Raw genomic sequence first — 16,609 nt, forward strand, 5'->3', positions numbered from 1 at the left:
GAGGCCACCTGGGCCTTTGCCCTCTCTCCTCACCACCTGCGGTGTGCCGACAGAGAGCGGAGGATGGAAGCGGGCTGTGTGGGACCCAGCCTTGCATTACACGGCGGAGTTAATGCCAGCTGTCAACTAGGATCCAACCCACTCCCCACTCCCTCACCGCAGCTCACTGGAACGGAGGTCAACTCTCCAGCCAACCTGGAAGAGAGGTGGACCCAAGCCAAGCCAGGGAAGCCTGTGGTGTGTGGGATCCGACACGGGATAAAGCTGCTCCCTGTGGAGACAAAATCCCCTTCGCTGCCCCGCTGAGCGGTTCCCTCCGCAGAGCCACAGCCCCAATCAATTAATATCAATCATCGATTTACAATCATAGACACTTGTCAATATGACAAAACAACACAAAGACTTGGGAAGCGCTTTTCTAACATGTCCTCGGTATAAAAGTGTCTCCACAGTCTCACTCGGCGAGGCTCAGAATCGCCAGGGTCTCCACAGGGTCCTGATGCTGGGAGCTGTAACTTGTTTCGCAGCGAGCCGACTGGAGGTGGTGTGGGGTGGACTCACAGTCCGGGCGTGTTGTCCCCTCTCTCCTCGGAGGCACTGCAGCAGTTCGGGCCCCTCGGTCTGGCGTGCCGACAAGAAGCAGAGGGCCTCCTGAAGACAGTGGGTGTAGCCGTTGTTGTAAGCCTGCAGGGGGTGTCTGGCCTGGGATCTGAAGGCTGGAAAGAGACAGACAAGAGTTAGGCCTCGGGAGCTGCATTTGGAGTCAAACATTTGGCAGGTCTTTCTGGCCAGTAATTATCCCAACCAACATCACTGACACAGATAATGTGGCCATGATCACAGTGCTGCTTGTGGGAGATTGCTGTGCACTAAGTATCTTTATACTTTATTGTCACCAAACAATTGATACTACAATGTACAGTCATCACAGCGATATTTGATTCTGCGCTTCCCACTCCCTGGATTAAAAATATTAAAGAATAAAAATAGTAAAATTAGTAAATATTAAAAATTTAAATTATAAATCATAAATAGAAAAATGGGAAGTAAGGTAGTGCAAAAAAACTGAGAGGCAGGTCCAGATATTTGGAGGGTACGGCCCAGATCCGGGTCAGGATCCGTTCAGCAGTCTTATTGGAAAGAAGCTGTTCCCAAATCTGTCTCCTTCCTTTCTGACTTTACAAGAATGTCCTTGTTTTATTCGTTTATTTTTTTCAGTTGCAAGCCAAAGTTCGTACAGAAAGCAGGAGCAGGAGAAGGTCACCTAGCCTTTCACGCCTGTCCCAACTTTTCATATGACCCTGGATTATCTGAGCTGGACTCCTCCTCTTCTGTGCCATTTCTCAATGCCCCCCTCTTCCTTGATCTATCAAATATTCATCCACCTCCACTTTAAACACATATAATGATGCAGATTGCTATGTACTTCAGTTTTCTTTTTCAATATTTTTATTGATTTCTTACAAAAAAGAATACAGAGTACAGGAGGAGATATCATATATCAAATACAATATATGTGAATCACACTTATAGTTTCATTACCCCATATTCGTGTAAATTAAATTAAATCATAATATTGAAAAGTAATAATTTTATTATTATACAAAAAAAATCTAAACCCACTACCGAGAAGGCTGTTTGGTAAAGAAAGAAAAAGGGAAAAAAAATCCTTATCATACAGTAAAACATATTATTAGCCAACATCTGTACTTGATAACAAATCAAAGATTTTGAAAGTAATTCAGAAAAGGTCCCCACAATGTTAAAAAGTCTTGTCTTGATTCAGAAATTGAACAACGAATCTTCTCTAAATTGAAGCTTGACATAACATCGCTTAGCCATTGGGCATGAGTAGGCAGAGCAACATCCTTGCACCTAAGTAACAACGCCCTCCTAGCTATAAGAGAAATAAAAGCCAAAATGTGCAAATCAGGAGTCTCCAAAATAATATCTTTTCCTCCAACAGTACCGAATAAGGCAGTCAAAGGGCTTGGTTTAAAATTGACTTTAAAAAGCACAGAAAAAGTTTGAAATACTTCCTTCCAGTATTTTTCAAATAAATGCTTTCAGGATCTATTTGTTGGAGGAAGTCTCTTTTCGTTTGAGCAGTTGTCAGAGTTAAAAAAATACACGTGGACTAAGATGTTAACTGTCCTGTGCTATCACCAGTGGGATCATCAGTTGATCTGCCACCTGTCTTCAGGAGTTTTGGCCCGCTTATGATCAAGACTCCCTCAAGGTGGTGGGCCAGCAGTGCTAAAGCACCACCTCCCACTGGTGAGCTTAAAAACTTGGCATCTGCCGCTATCAGAGTTGTTGGTCACTTCCATCCAACAGATAGTCTGCTCTTCAGGTGTCTACGCAACTACTGAAGGGTTTGCAAAAGATGGATACACTGTCTGACTATCTGCCCCTCTGGACATACTTGGTCCACAGCCATGCTGATCCTTTCTCTGCTGCCTCAGCTACAGCCCTGCTGGTTGACTTGATCTCTCTTCTAGTGAAGCCAAGGTCACGCAAAAGTGAATGCAATAAACCCAGCTAAATATAACTTAACAAAAACCCACTTTTTTCGGTATTTACATATTAGATACTTCTTGCGGTCTCAATTACAAACATTTCCTAAAAGTCCTGATAAGAATTTATTAGATGTAATTTTTAATTCGAAACCCTTTCATAATGGATCAATATCTAATATTTATGGTATGTTGTTGGGAATGAGAAACGTCCCTTTAGACAAAATTAAAAATCTCTGGGAACAAGATTTACAGACTTCAATTTCTGAGGAAACTTGGAATGAAATTTTAAAATTGGTTAATACCTCATTGTTGTGTGCCCGTCACTCCCTCCAACAATTTAAAGTGGTCCATAGGGCCCACATGACTAAAGATAAGTTGTCTCATTTTTATTTGGATATATCTCCCTATTGTGACAAATAGGGAGGCTTCCAGACCATTCCGGCTGACCGGAAGTGCACTGAGAGCGTTAAGTGTGAAGGAGTTGGGTGCTTACTGTTCTGGCTAACAACAGATGGTGCAATCCGGGTCATATTACGATCGAGGAATGTGTTTGTAGACTGGATATTGAACTTTTTACTGTCGGACTTCGGCCACATTCCACCGAGATACAACACTGGACGGCACGGGAGGTCGTTCCTGCCTGTGGCCATCGAATGTGCAGCTCCTCCCATGGAGGGTCAGACACGCTGAGCCAATAGACTGGTCCTGGACTTACTTTCCATCTGGCATAGTTTGCATTTTGTTGTTTGATTGTTTGTGGTTTTTGTATTGCTATATTTATGCTCTATTCTTGGTTGGTGCGGCTGTAATGAAACCCAATTTCCCTCGGGATTAATAAAGTGTATCTATCTATCTATCAAATCTAACAATGGAGAAGCTTCATTAATTCATATGTTCTGTACTTCAGTTTTAAAGTTTTCTTTGGTAGTGATGTCCCCTGTCTGAGATGGTCACAGTAGGGGGAACATCACAACATCTGCTCTTTCAGGATGATGTATGTTTGAAGAAGGACCCCTTTCATTCTTCTTAAACTCTGAGGAATACAGGTCCAAACCATTTACTCTGTCTTGGCAGGACAACCCTGTCATCTCAAGAATTAGGCTTGTGTATCTGCTTTGTACTACCTCCAATCTTTTATTCCAGGTAAGGCAACTGGGACTCTGTACTGTATTCCAGGTGCAAACTCACCAACACCTGTATAATTGATCAAAATCACCCTGTTTTTAAACAGTTTTTGCCTTCTTAACAGTTTGTTCTACTTGCCTGCGAGCTTTTTGTGATTCATGCACTGGAACATCCAGATCCTTCTGAACTTTACCAATTTGCGGTATCTCCCTTTTGATAATCCGCATTCTGATTTCTCTTGCTGACGTGCTTGATCTGATGCTTCCCACATTAATCTCACTCACCCAGTCCCACAGCATTCTCATCACAACATGCTCTTCCACACATTCTTATCTCATCGGTAAATTTAATTTCATTCCTTCTTCCAGGTCACGAATGTAAGTAGTGAATAACTGTGGGACAAGAACTGATCAGCAGAAGTCCACTAGTTATTTCCATCTGGTCTGAAAAGTTTTATTAGATTCAACTTTCCCAAATGAGTAAATAGTTCCTTTTTGATTATTGACTCTAGCATCCTGCCATTTAAAGATGATGAGCAAACTGACCTGTAGATTCCTGGCTTTTAATTTTTTTGAACCCGAGCGTCACACTGGTTGTTTCCCAATATTTTGTTACCCTGCACGAGTTTAACCTCCCACTGAGCCAGGTGCCGTATTCAGTTTGGCACCTCAGCGTTCCCAGTGATTGGGAGAAGCTGGAATAGTCCGGGAAACACTCACCAAGCAGGTGGTGATGCCTCAGGAAGCTCACACATCTTTCCAAGATCTCAGCTTTCTCCAGTCTGTAGTTCGGCTCCGAGTGAAACTCCCTCTCCAACAATCCCTTTAGCTGCACAATGTGGATGCGATCTCTGCGCCGTTTCTCCACCGCGGGTTTCATCAGCTGCGGGACAAGGGGAGAGAAACAGCTCAGCAAGGGATTGGCAGCCCCCCCCCCCCCACCACCACAAAACCTGCCCTCTCGCCATCTCCTTCTGGCTCAGAAACACCAGCCCCAGAACCCCCTCCGTCTCACCCTCACTTACCCCACATGGTTCTCTGCAGCTGACCCTGGGTTTGGTACCTTCCCTCAGGCGCCGACCGGCAGCGGTGCCCGGAGACATGTCTGCTGGGCTGAGCGTGAAGGTGAAGCCCAGCGCGGACCGTGTGAGTGAGAGGCACTGACTGATCCAGCTCTCTGAGGCCGGCCTGGGCAGCTGCTGTATTTAAAGGCCGATATTAGCATGACAAAGTGTGGGGCTCTGCTCCCACTCGAGTTCCCACACTCACCAGCCAATCCCCCAACTCACTGACAGCACAATAGACGTGTGCCCGGCTACACGGGCAATTAGTGACGGGATCGGCCTCCGTATTGTGGGCAGGGCGGCCTGAATCTCTGAGGGCCATCTGGACAGCAAGTGAGTCTCACAAATCCCAGGATATTAATGTCGGCACATCCTGGGAAAGTGGCTGGAGGTGGGAGCGAGGGACAGCTCCCATGTCAGAATTAACAGTGTTGCTGTTTGACATCTGGTTCTGGAGAGTCTGGCATTGTTTAAAACACAATCATGTGCCAATTATAGTGGCTTTGTTTCGCTTGGTTAAAGTGTCTGACATCTCACAGATGGGCAGAGCGGCCACAGGGACGGGAAATTCATCAGCAGCTACAGAGGATCAGAAGCAGAATCCTGTTTATTATCTGTGACATAAGTCCTGAAATTTGTTGTTTTGTGCCAGCAGTAAAGTGCAGTCACAACTATAAGGTACAGCAGAAAGGTAAATAAATAGTGTAAAAGAGAAATATTAAGGATGAGGGTTCGGAGACTAGGAGGCACATGATAAAGTAGGCCATAATCAGCATGGTTTCCTTAAGGGAAAATCTTGCCTGACAAATTTGTTGGAATTATTTGAGGAAACAACAGGCAGAATAGACAAAGGAGAGTCAATAGATTTTGTTTACTTGGATTTTCAGAAGGCCTTTGACAAGGTGCTGCACATGAGGCTAGTTAACAAGATAAGAGCCCATGGTATTACAGGAAAGATACTAGCATAGGTAGAAGATCAGCTGACCAACAGGAGGCAAGGAGGTGGAATAAAGGGGGCCTTTTCTGATTGGCTGCCCGTGACAACTGGTGTTCTACAGGGGTCGGTGTTGGGATTGCTTATTTTGACGTTACATGTTAAAGACTTGGATGATGGAATTGATGGCTTTGTGGCCAGGTTTGCAGATGACACAAATATAAATGGAATGGCAGGCAGTGTTGCAGAATCTGCAAAAGGACTTGGAGAGATTGGGAGAATCAGCAAAGAAATGGCAGATGGAATGTCGTGTTGGGAAGCGTATGGTCATGCGCTTTGGTAGAGGGAATAAAAGCATATACTATTTTCTAAATGGGGAGAAATTTCAAAGATCAGAGGTGCAAAGGGACTTGGGAGACCTTGTGCAGGGTTTCCTAAAGCTTAACTTGCAGGTTGAGTCATTGTTAAGGAAGGCAAATGCAATGTTAACATCCATTTTGAGAGGACTAGAATGTAAGAGTTAGGGTTGTGCTGAAGTTTAGAAGAATGAAGGGGGATCTCATTGAAACTATTGAATATTGAAAGGACCAGATAGAGTGGATATGGATAGGATGTTTGCTATGGTGAGAAAGTCTAAGATCAGAGGGTACAGTCTCAGAATAGAGGGGTGTCCATTTAGGATAGAGGTGAGATGGAATTTCTTCAGCCAGAGGGTGGTGATCTGTACAATTCTTTGCTGCAGACACCTTTGGAAGCCAAGTCTTTGAGCATATTTAAAGCAGAGGTTGTTAGGTTCTTAGTTAGTCATAGTCTCAAAGGTTACAGGGAGAGGGCAGGAAAATGAGGTTGAGAGGGATAATATAAACAGGAGGAATTCTGCAGATGCTGGAAATTCAAGCAACACACATCAAAGTTGCTGGTGAACGCAGCAGGCCAGGCAGCACCTCTAGGAAGAGGTACAGTTGACGTTTCGGTCCTGACGAAGGGTCTTGGCCCGAAACGTTGACTGTACCTCTTCCTAGAGATGCTGCCTGGCCTGCTGCATTCACCAGCAACTTTGATGTGTGTTGTTTGAGAGGGACAATATATCAGCCATGATAGAATGGCGGAGAAGACTCGATGGACTGAGTGGCCTACCTCTGCTCCTGCGTCTTAGGGTCTTATGGTCTTCCATAAATCAATAATAATACGTACTGGAAATTAGGAAAATATTTAACAGACCAGGCAGCACTTGTACAGAGAGGAAAAGAACTAATATTTCAGGTCCCATAAATTCACTCAGTCCGCTTCTGACTATTCACTTCCTTTTCTTGATCTCTCTGGAGACAAACTGTTTACTGTCTTTTATAAACATACAAATTCCTGCAAATAAGACATTGCATTAGTAGCATATTCAAGAACGATGACCCACAAAGTAACGCTTCAACTGAATACTTTCCATTAGCACAGGAAGTTCATAAAGCATCAGTGTTTTATGAACTGTTCAAGCACTCTGTGGGTGAATCGTGTCACAATCTCAAAGCAGTATGGCAGGAGGATTGAAGATAATGAGTAGTCAAATATTTTATCAAACGTGGGTAGACATATTAGGGAAGCGAGAGGGAAATTTATTCAATATAAGATAGCACACAGATATTATTGGACACCAACTAGACTCTACAAAATGGAGATTGTTGATAATAATTTATGCTGGAAATGTAAAAATGAGGTGGGCACATATTTTCACATGCTTTGGGAGTGTTCCATGGTTTGTCCATTTTGGTGTAAATTTCTTGATTTGTTGGGGAGTTGGTCGGGTTCCACACTGCCCTTGTGCCCACGGCTTGGTCTCCTGGGTGATAGGACAATGACACCTAATGTAAACAATGACAAATTTACTATTTTAAAGGTGGGCCTCATCACAGCTGCAAGAATTATATTGCAAAACTGGAAAAAACCCAGATGTCCCACTATGAAGGAATGGACTGAGGAAATGATTAAGACTTCATCATATAAACGCATGTTGGGAAGAATTAACAGTGAGGGAGAAGTGCAAGACGCGTGGGATCAATTTTGGTTGTATGTTAATTTAAACTTAAATTAGAACTTCTTTCTGTTTCTAAGTTTTACTTGTTTTCCTGTCATGGGTTGGCTGTGTCAATATGCTGTACTCTACCTGCTCTATGATATGCTGTGCTGCTTTGTAAAATAAGAATAAATAATAATAAAAATATGAATTATGAAAAAAAACATACCAATTCCCCATGGCTAGCTTGACTATACCTCTTCCCACTCTACCTCCTGTAAAATTGCTATCTCATCTCCTTTGTCTCTGCCGCATCTGCTCCCAGGATGAGGCTTTCCTTCCTAGGACATAATTGATGTTCTCCTTCTTCTAAGAATGGGGTTTCCCTTCCTCCACAATCGATGCTGCCCTCAAATGCATCTCTTTCATTTCACCCCATTTTCCCACTGCCTTAACAGGGATACAGTTGTTTTTGTCCTCTGAGCCTCTATGAGGCTCCTCAACCAATGCATCATTCTGTGCAACTTCAACCATCTTGAATGGGATCCTACCACTAAACACATCTTTATGTCCACCACTCTCTGCTTTCTGCAGGGATTGCTCCCTCCATGATTCCCTTGTGCATTCGTTCCCCCACTAATCACCCTGTCACATATCCCTGCCAACGACAGAAATGTTACACCTATTCATTCACCTCCTCCTTCAGCTCCATTCAGGGCCCCAAACAGTCCTTCCAGGTGAGTGAATACTTCACCTCCCAGTCTGTTGGGATCGTCCATTGCATCCAGTGCTCCTAATGTGACTCCTCTACATTGGTGAGACCCAATACAAACTGGGGGACCGCTTTGTTGAGCACCCCTGGTCCATCTGCCAAAAGCAGAATTTCCCGGTGGCCAACCATTTTAATTCCTTTCCTCATTCCCGTACTGACTTGTTGGTCCATGGCCTCCTCTTTTGCCCCAACAAGGCCACTCTCGGAGCGGAGGGGCAATACTTCATATCCCATCTGGAAAGCCTCCAACCTGATGGCATGAACATCAAGTATTCTTCCCTCCCCCTTCTTTCATCTTCTATTCCACACTCTGGCCTCTTACCTCTTCTCCTCACCTGCCTATCACCTCCCCCTGGTGCCCCTCCTTCTTTCTCTCAGGGTCCATTCTCCTGCCCCATCGGATTCCTTCTTCTCCAGCCCTTTACCTTTCCCACCCACCTGGCTTCACTTATGAGCTTCTAGTCTTGGTTTGTCTTGTGTTTCTGTGATATCATTCTGGAGAAACAAATTGTATCATTTCTTAATGCATGCATTACTAAATGACAGTAAAAGAGGACTGCTTGTCCTCATAATCTAATCTAATCTAATCTAGCTATCCTCCTTCCCCTCTCCCCATCTTTCTATTCTGGGGTCTTGCCTCTTTCTTTCCAGTCACGTTGAAGGTCCTCAGCCCAAAACATCAATTGTCTGTTCATTTCCATCAACGCTGCCTGACCTGCTGAGTTTCTCCAGCATTCTGTGTCTGTTGCTCTGCATGACTAACACCTGCAGAATGTCTTGTGTTTAATATTTCAAGTCAGTGAGTTTTCTTCTCCTTTTACGTTTTCATGTGGTTATATAATTCCCTTTGAAACAGATGCTTCTCTCAACAATGGTTTTGCAGTTTCTCCATCCAGGTTTCATGACGTAGAACTGAATGGACTCCTCCTACACGCTCTTCCTTGACACACGTCATTCAGATCTCCATGAATAACCAGCTCCTCATCAGTGATTAAGGCTTGCTTTCCTTCGAGTTGCCAGCTCTCAGTTGGTAGACTCCTGGAGCATGCACAGCATGGAGAAGCAGTAGTGTTGCTGACTCAGCACCTGTGACCCAGGTTCAATCTGGTGCCGTCTCTCTGGCTTTCGGTCCTGATGAAGTGTCTTGGCCTGAAACATCAACTGTTTATTTCCCTCCATATACTGCCTGACCTGTTGAGTTCCTCCAGTATTTTGTGTCAGTTGCTCAAGATTTCCAGCATCTGCAGGATCATTTCTGTCTCCATGGTGTTTGTGCATTCTCCCTGTGACTGAATGGGTTTCTCGTGGGTGCTACACTCTCTTCTTACTTTCTACAAATGTCCTGCGTGGGTGAAACGACCACCGCAAATTTTAGATTATGAGGACATGCAGTCCTCTTTTATTGTCATTTGGTAATGCATGCATTAAGAAATGATACAACGTTTTTCCAGAATGATATCACAGAAACACATGACAAACCGACTGAAAAACTGACAAAAACCAGATAATTATAACATATAGTTACAACAGTGCAAAGCAATACCGTAACTTGATAAAGAACAGACCACGGGCACAGTAAAAAGTCTCAAAGTCTCTCGAAAGTCCCATCATCTCACGCAGACGGTGAACCTCCAGCGCCGCAAACTTGCCGATGCAGCATCCTGGAAGCATCCAACCACAGTCCGAGTCCGTCCGAAAACTCTGAGCCTCTGACCACCTCTCTGACACCGAGCACCGAGCACCATCTCTGCTGAGTGCTTCGACCCCAGCCCCGGCAACAGGCAATAGGCAAAGCCGAGGATTTGGGGCCTTCCCTCTGGAGATTCTCGATGGCACAGTAGCAGCGGCAGCAAAGCGGGCATTTCAGAAGTTTCTCCAGGTGTTCCTCTGTGCTTCTCATGGCTGTCTCCATCAAATCAGGATTGTGCACAGCCCCCTAGTTAACACCTACAATATCATTCAGAGCGGCCGCGCGCACTGCGTTGCGCCGCCACCTTCTCCTTCTCCTCCTAAACTGTACTTAGTCCTGAGGTGTGTGGTTACATTTGGGGAAGTTGGTGGAAATGTTTAGATGATTAGTGGGGGAATGGATCACTCTAAGAGCCAGCATAGGTTCAATGGGCCAGCTTTGCATCATTCTATGTTGATTGGTAACCCGTCACAAAACTTTCTGTCTCCAACCTCCCTTCCTCCAACCCTCTGCCTTTGGTCATCTAACACATCCACCTTCTGACAAATAGCTATTTATCTCTCACTCTTCCTGCGAGTGACAAGTAGGTTAATTAGTAACTTCTGGAAACTCCACGACAATCAGTGAAATGCCTCAGTTTGGATCAACCACCAACACAACTGGAGGATTGTGCAGGGGGCAGCCTGCAAGTGTCATCTTGCTCCTGCCACCAACAACTCACTAACCCTACCCTAAACACATGTCTTTAGGTTGTGGGAAGAAACCAGAGCTCCAGGAGGAAAACCACATGGTCACGGGGAGAACATACAAACTCCTTACAGCCAGCGGCAGGAATTGAACCCCCATCGGTGATCGCTGGCGCTAACCTCTCTGCTACTGTGCTGCCCTGACCCAGACAAAGAGCCTTTCACCCTGTGAACATGACCAGGAGCTAACAGGCTCAGGCACTGACTTGAACTTACGAAAGACCTCTGAGACAGCAAAGGGTGCATCTCAGAGGTGTGATTAAACAAATGCAGTGATATGGTAAGAGGTTATCTAAAGTACGGTGAAACAGGTTACTTTTAAAGACTTTTTAAGTCATAGAAGCAGAATGAGGCCCATTGAGTCTGCTCCACCATTCATCATTGACTATTAATTTACTGATGGCTGAGGACCAAGTTAGAAAAATAGGAAGTAGAGGTAGAGAGGTCTGGGGCGGGTAGATGAAGGCATGGCTGTCGTTGGTAGTAGGTAAAGTCACAGGAGACCAGGATTGAAGGAGACAACACCTCCTAAAAGGGAAGTGAATTTAGATACATAGACATTGCTGGAGAGGGAGCTGGTGAGCATGTACAGGACAAGCTAATTATCTAGAGATAATTAGTTCTCTAAAGTTTTTGAACATATGAAAAACAATACATGAACAAAGACTAACAAACAATCAATGTGCAAAAGAAGAGAAGAAGACATTATGCAAATAAAAAAAATACTGAGAGCATTCCTTGAAAGTGAGTCTGTAGGTTGTGGAATTAGATCAGAATAGTGGCAATTGAAATTATCCACGTTGGTTCTGGAGCCTGATGGATGTAGGGTAGTAACCATTCCTGAACCTGGTAGTGTGGGTAAGTCTCGTGTACCTCCTGTTCAGTGGAAGTAGTGAGAAGATGGCATGGCCTGGATGATGGGGTCCTTGATGATGGATGCTGCTTTCTTGTGGCAGTGCTCCATTAAATGTGCTTTGTAAAAAAGAAATTGCATTTAGACCATTTCAGGTTTTTTATCCATCGTCTTATTTTATTGAAATGCAGTGGTCTAAAGATTTGAAGAGTGGGCAGGGAATGTTTTCTTTAAAATTTGTAAACAAAAAAAACTGATAAGGAAGCTGCTTTTGATTGCCCTGAATTCCCAATCAGCTCATTAAATGGCAAATCAGTTCATCATTGTGGACGGAAGACACACGACACGACAGAAGATGGAATGTGGAGCGAAAACAAAGTGATGGATGAACTCAGCAGGTCAGGCAGCACCTGCGGAAGACCGATGGACAGCCAGTGTTTCAAGTCAGGTACTCTTGTGTGAATTGGAAACCTGCCATGTTTACCCGGTTGAAGATACAAGGTAACTCCAGTCCCATAATCGCACAGCTTCTCTGTGGGAATAGCTCAACAAGAAGCATATCCCAAATGCAAGATGCTGGAAATCCTGAGCACAAAATGCTGAAGTAACTCAACAAGCCAGAAAGCATCTATGGAAGGGAATAAACTGTGATGGGTTGAGATCCTTCATCAGGACATCCCATTTTGTCAGAGAAGCTAATGAGTGGTGACTATGCTGATGAAATCTACATCCCATCCTTCGATATTTTCTCCCTCACAAAGACAGCAGTGAGCCATTTGTAAATTGGGACAGCAATTCAGAAAGTGCACTTGAGAGCTGATCATCTCCTGTATCAGATTAAGTCATTGTCTGCCTCACAACCTGTCACAACGAGATGTTAATCAATGATATTTGATTCTGACATGGGAGCTGTCCCTCGCTCCCACCTCCAGCCACTTTCCCAGGATGTGCCGACATTAATATCCTGGGATTTGTGAGACTCACTTGCTGTCCAGATGGCCCTCAGAGATTCAGGCCGCCCTGCCCACAATACGGAGGCCGATCCCGTCACTAATTGCCCGTGTAGCCGGGCACACGTCTATTGTGCTGTCAGTGAGTTGGGGGATTGGCTGGTGAGTGTGGGAACTCGAGTGGGAGCAGAGCCCCACACTTTGTCATGCTAATATCGGCCTTTAAATACAGCAGCTGCCCAGGTCGGCCTCAGAGAGCTGGATCAGTCAGTGCCTCTCACTCACACGGTCCGCGCTGGGCTTCACCCTCACGCTCAGCCCAGCAGACATGTCTCCGGGCACCGCTGCCGGTCGGCGCCTGAGGGAAGGTACCAAACCCAGGGTCAGCTGCAGAGAACCATGTGGGGTAAGTGAGGGTGAGACGGAGGGGGTTCTGGGGCTGGTGTTTCTGAGCCAGAAGGAGATGGCGAGAGGGCAGGTTTTGTGGTGGGGGGAGGGGGGGGGCTGCCAATCCCTTGCTGAGCTGTTTCTCTCCCCTTGTCCCGCAGCTGATGAAACCCGCGGTGGAGAAACGGCGCAGAGATCGCATCCACAGAAGCATTGTGCAGCTGAAGGGATTGTTGGAGAGAGAGTTTCACTCGGAGCCGAACTACAGACTGGAGAAAGCTGAGATCTTGGAAAGATGTGTGAGCTTCCTGAGGCATCACCACCTGCTTGGTGAGTGTTTCCCGAATATTTCTAGCTTCTCTCAGTGACTGGGAAGGCTGAGAATTCCCTGTGTAAGTCAGAGATTAGTCACTGACGCACATCTTTATGGGAATGAGTGTGGAAAAAGAACCCATAGAAAGATAGTCACTCCTGTAACGTGGGAAATGAAGGGATAGATTGTACACAGCAAGATCCCACAAACAGCTCCATGACTGTGTGACCGTGATTGTGATCATTTGTGCCAGCGGTATTGGTCGAGGCAGAATTACTGGTCCTGGATGATCTGCCCTGCTCTTCTTTAACACAGAAGGTCAGGGGTGTCAAAGGCTTCGGGGAGTAGGCAGGAGAACGGGATTGGCAGGGAAAATAAATCAGCCAGCATCAGATGATGGAGTAGGCTCAACGGGTAAATGGCCTAATTATGGTTTTAGGATGTAAAAATTAACTATAGAATTCTTTACATCCATGTGAGAGGTTCTGGAGAGTTAAGCTGGGGCCCTCTCTCTGAGAGGGAGGGACGGAGGTAAGGCATGGCGGGGAGGTGCCACAGAATGGGAAGAGATGATTATTGATCTCTGTTCATTTCACAAGGATGTTGGCAAAATGTCAAATGCTTGACTCAGTGTTGCAGCCGAGGCCTAATTTTGTCTGTCTCCTCCTTCCAGCTTCCAGACCCCCCTATGCAGGGGAACGACGATGGCCACATCCAGTAAATGCAGGAGGCTCTCGGTATCTTGTCGGCACACCAGACCCAGGTGCCCGGACTGCTGCTGTGCCTCTGGGGGGGGGGGGGGCAACATGCCCTGACCGTGACTCGTCCCCACACCAAACCACTCTCAGGCAGCTTGCTGCGAAAGAAGTGGAGCCTCCTAGCACCGGGACCCTGTGGAGACCCTGGCAATTCTGAGTGAGACAACAGAGACCCTTCTATACTGGGGTCCCAAGCTTTTGTGCTGTCTTGTGATATTGACAAGTGTCTGTGATTGTAGATCGATGATTGGTGTTAATTGATTGGGGTTGTGGTTGGATCCCGGTTAACAGCTGGCACGAGCTATTGACCATGAGTGTGATTTGTCATGGCGGATATCCTCCCATGGTGGAATCACCTAACTGTGTTCAGGAAGTTAGGGCTTATTGGTCTTGGTGAGGAGGGATGTGGAGACTGCTGTCACCTGAGCTGCTCTGAAGCTTATTGTCGATTTCTGCGAAATTGAAGCTTTCTTTGGAAGAATTGAGGATTTTATCCTTTGCAATGACACTGTAACAGTGCAGGGTAAGTCAGTATACTGGGTGAATAAGCTGCGTTTAGCAGTGCAGGGGAAGTCAGTATACTGGTGAATAAACTGCGTTTAGCAGTGATGGGTAAGTCAATAAACTGTGTCTTGGAATAGTTTCAATATTTGAAACCCCGTATGTTGAGTAAGTAAGGGTTGTTGGGGGATCATATTGGACAGTTATCTTCTGGGCTTTGAGGAAAGAGCGTGGGAGCAGGTCAAATCGGACGATCATTGAATTGGCTTCGGCTAGCTGGACTGGCCGAATATCCTTCTGTGGTTTTTCAGGTTGTCACTGTCACGATGGTACCTGGAACCTGCCTTCCAATGAATCTCCCCACTGTGTCCTAGGGAAGGGCAGGTACTTTCCTTTCTAATCCACATTTCAGAGTGCAGGAAAATCACTTCCCCGCCATGTGTGAATTTTGTTGCTCTGTGAAAGCTGATTTACTATTATGCATTAATTTTGTGATATAACTTTTGAAAGCCAGTCTTATTGTTATCTGTATGTTAAATGTGTGCTTTAATAAAATGTTGTATACAAACAGCAGATTATTCTCTGGTTATCCTGCTGCTCAGTACTGGTGTTGGGGTGTGCGGTTGTGCTACTGGACCAGTGCTGCTCCATACTGAACCCTGCTGGCCTTTCACCACAGAAAGCAGTTTAAAGAAACTTTTGGTTGGGCTCATTAATCTTGGCTGTGGTAAGCTTTAAATCGTTCAGCTGGATTCTTCAAGAACCAGTCAAACCTTGTATTCATAACTGTTCTTAGGTACACAGAGGTCCTGTTCTGAGAGTGATACTTACTAAACAGATGCTATCAAAAATCAGTCTGGAGAGAATCCAGAGAAGATTCATGAAAATGGTCCTGGAAATGAAAGGTTAACGTATGAGGAGCATTTGATGGCTCTGGGCCTTACTTGATGGAGTTTAGAAGAATGAGGGGGTGATCTCACTCAAACATATCAAATATTGAAAGACCTACATAGAGTGGATGCGGACAGATTGTTTCCTATAGTGGTGAGTCTAGGACCAGAGGACACAACCTCAGAATAGAAGGACGCCCCTTTAGATAAGGAGTAATTTCTTTAGCCAGAGGGTGGTGAAGCTGTGGCATTCATTGCCACAGATTAGTGAGGGGGCCAGGTCATTGGAAATATTTAAAGTGGAGATTGATAGCTCTTGCTTAGTCAGGGTATCAAAGGTTACAAGAACAAGGCAGGAGAATGGGGTTGAGAGGGATAATAAATCAGCCATGATGGAATGGTGGAGCAGACTCTAAGGGCCAAATGGCCTAATTCTGCTCCTATGACTTATGGTCTAAAAAGACTAATTAACTCAGCAACTATGTAAGATCTGAGCCCTGATTACAGAGAGGGATCTCAATTACGGTTTTGTCTCTGTTGGCTGTGATCTACAAAGCCACAAATACATTTCCATGCGACCTCTACACATTTTTTGAGCCAGAACTATTTTTTAATGTATATAAAGGATTTTTCTTCTGCCATACGTTGAATACAGTGTTGCCTGGGCAACCAGATGCCCTTTTGTCATAGATCACTGTCACCTGAGACACCTCGCAGCTGATGAGACAAAGAGCTGTGTTAGCAGGAATCTGATCCACGTCTTGTAAGGCCCATTGAAAGTCCAATCCACAGCGCTCTGACGGCTTTGATAGGGGAGAACAGCAGACCAAAGTTCTACAGAAGGGAATAACAACACAAGGCGCAGGAAGCATTCGGCAAGTTCGGCAGCATCAGTGGGAAAAGAAACAGGCTAATCTGTCAGTAACATTTGACACTGCTTATGTATTCAAAAAGTCTTAATCTAACTTTATCTGCTCCTCAGCTGTCAGATTGTTTTTCTGGTCTCACTCTATCAGAGATTTAGAAGCATAGAACATAGAAAACCTACAGCACAATACAGGCCCTTCAGCCCACAAAACTGTGCCAAACATGACCTTACTTTA

The 16,609-nt window shown here is 45.2% G+C and overlaps 1 protein-coding gene and 1 pseudogene across 1 annotated transcript; one reads left to right on the forward strand and one right to left on the reverse strand.

The window, feature by feature from the left end:
• On the reverse strand, positions 1-4,814 carry LOC140188799 (transcription factor HES-5-like; annotated as a pseudogene).
• Positions 4,815-10,621: 5,807 nt separating this feature from the next.
• Positions 10,622-15,155, forward strand: LOC140188800 (transcription factor HES-5-like). The gene is made up of 3 exons (XM_072245447.1): positions 10,622-13,063; positions 13,206-13,374; positions 14,031-15,155. Exons 1-3 carry the CDS (start codon positions 12,986-12,988, stop codon positions 14,270-14,272), a joined length of 489 nt encoding a protein of 162 aa, XP_072101548.1. The 5' UTR covers positions 10,622-12,985; the 3' UTR covers positions 14,273-15,155.
• The last annotated feature ends 1,454 nt before the right edge of the window (positions 15,156-16,609 follow it).

The sequence above is a fragment of the Mobula birostris genome, chromosome 27 (genome assembly GCF_030028105.1).
Source record: "Mobula birostris isolate sMobBir1 chromosome 27, sMobBir1.hap1, whole genome shotgun sequence".
NCBI lineage: Eukaryota > Metazoa > Chordata > Chondrichthyes > Myliobatiformes > Myliobatidae > Mobula > Mobula birostris.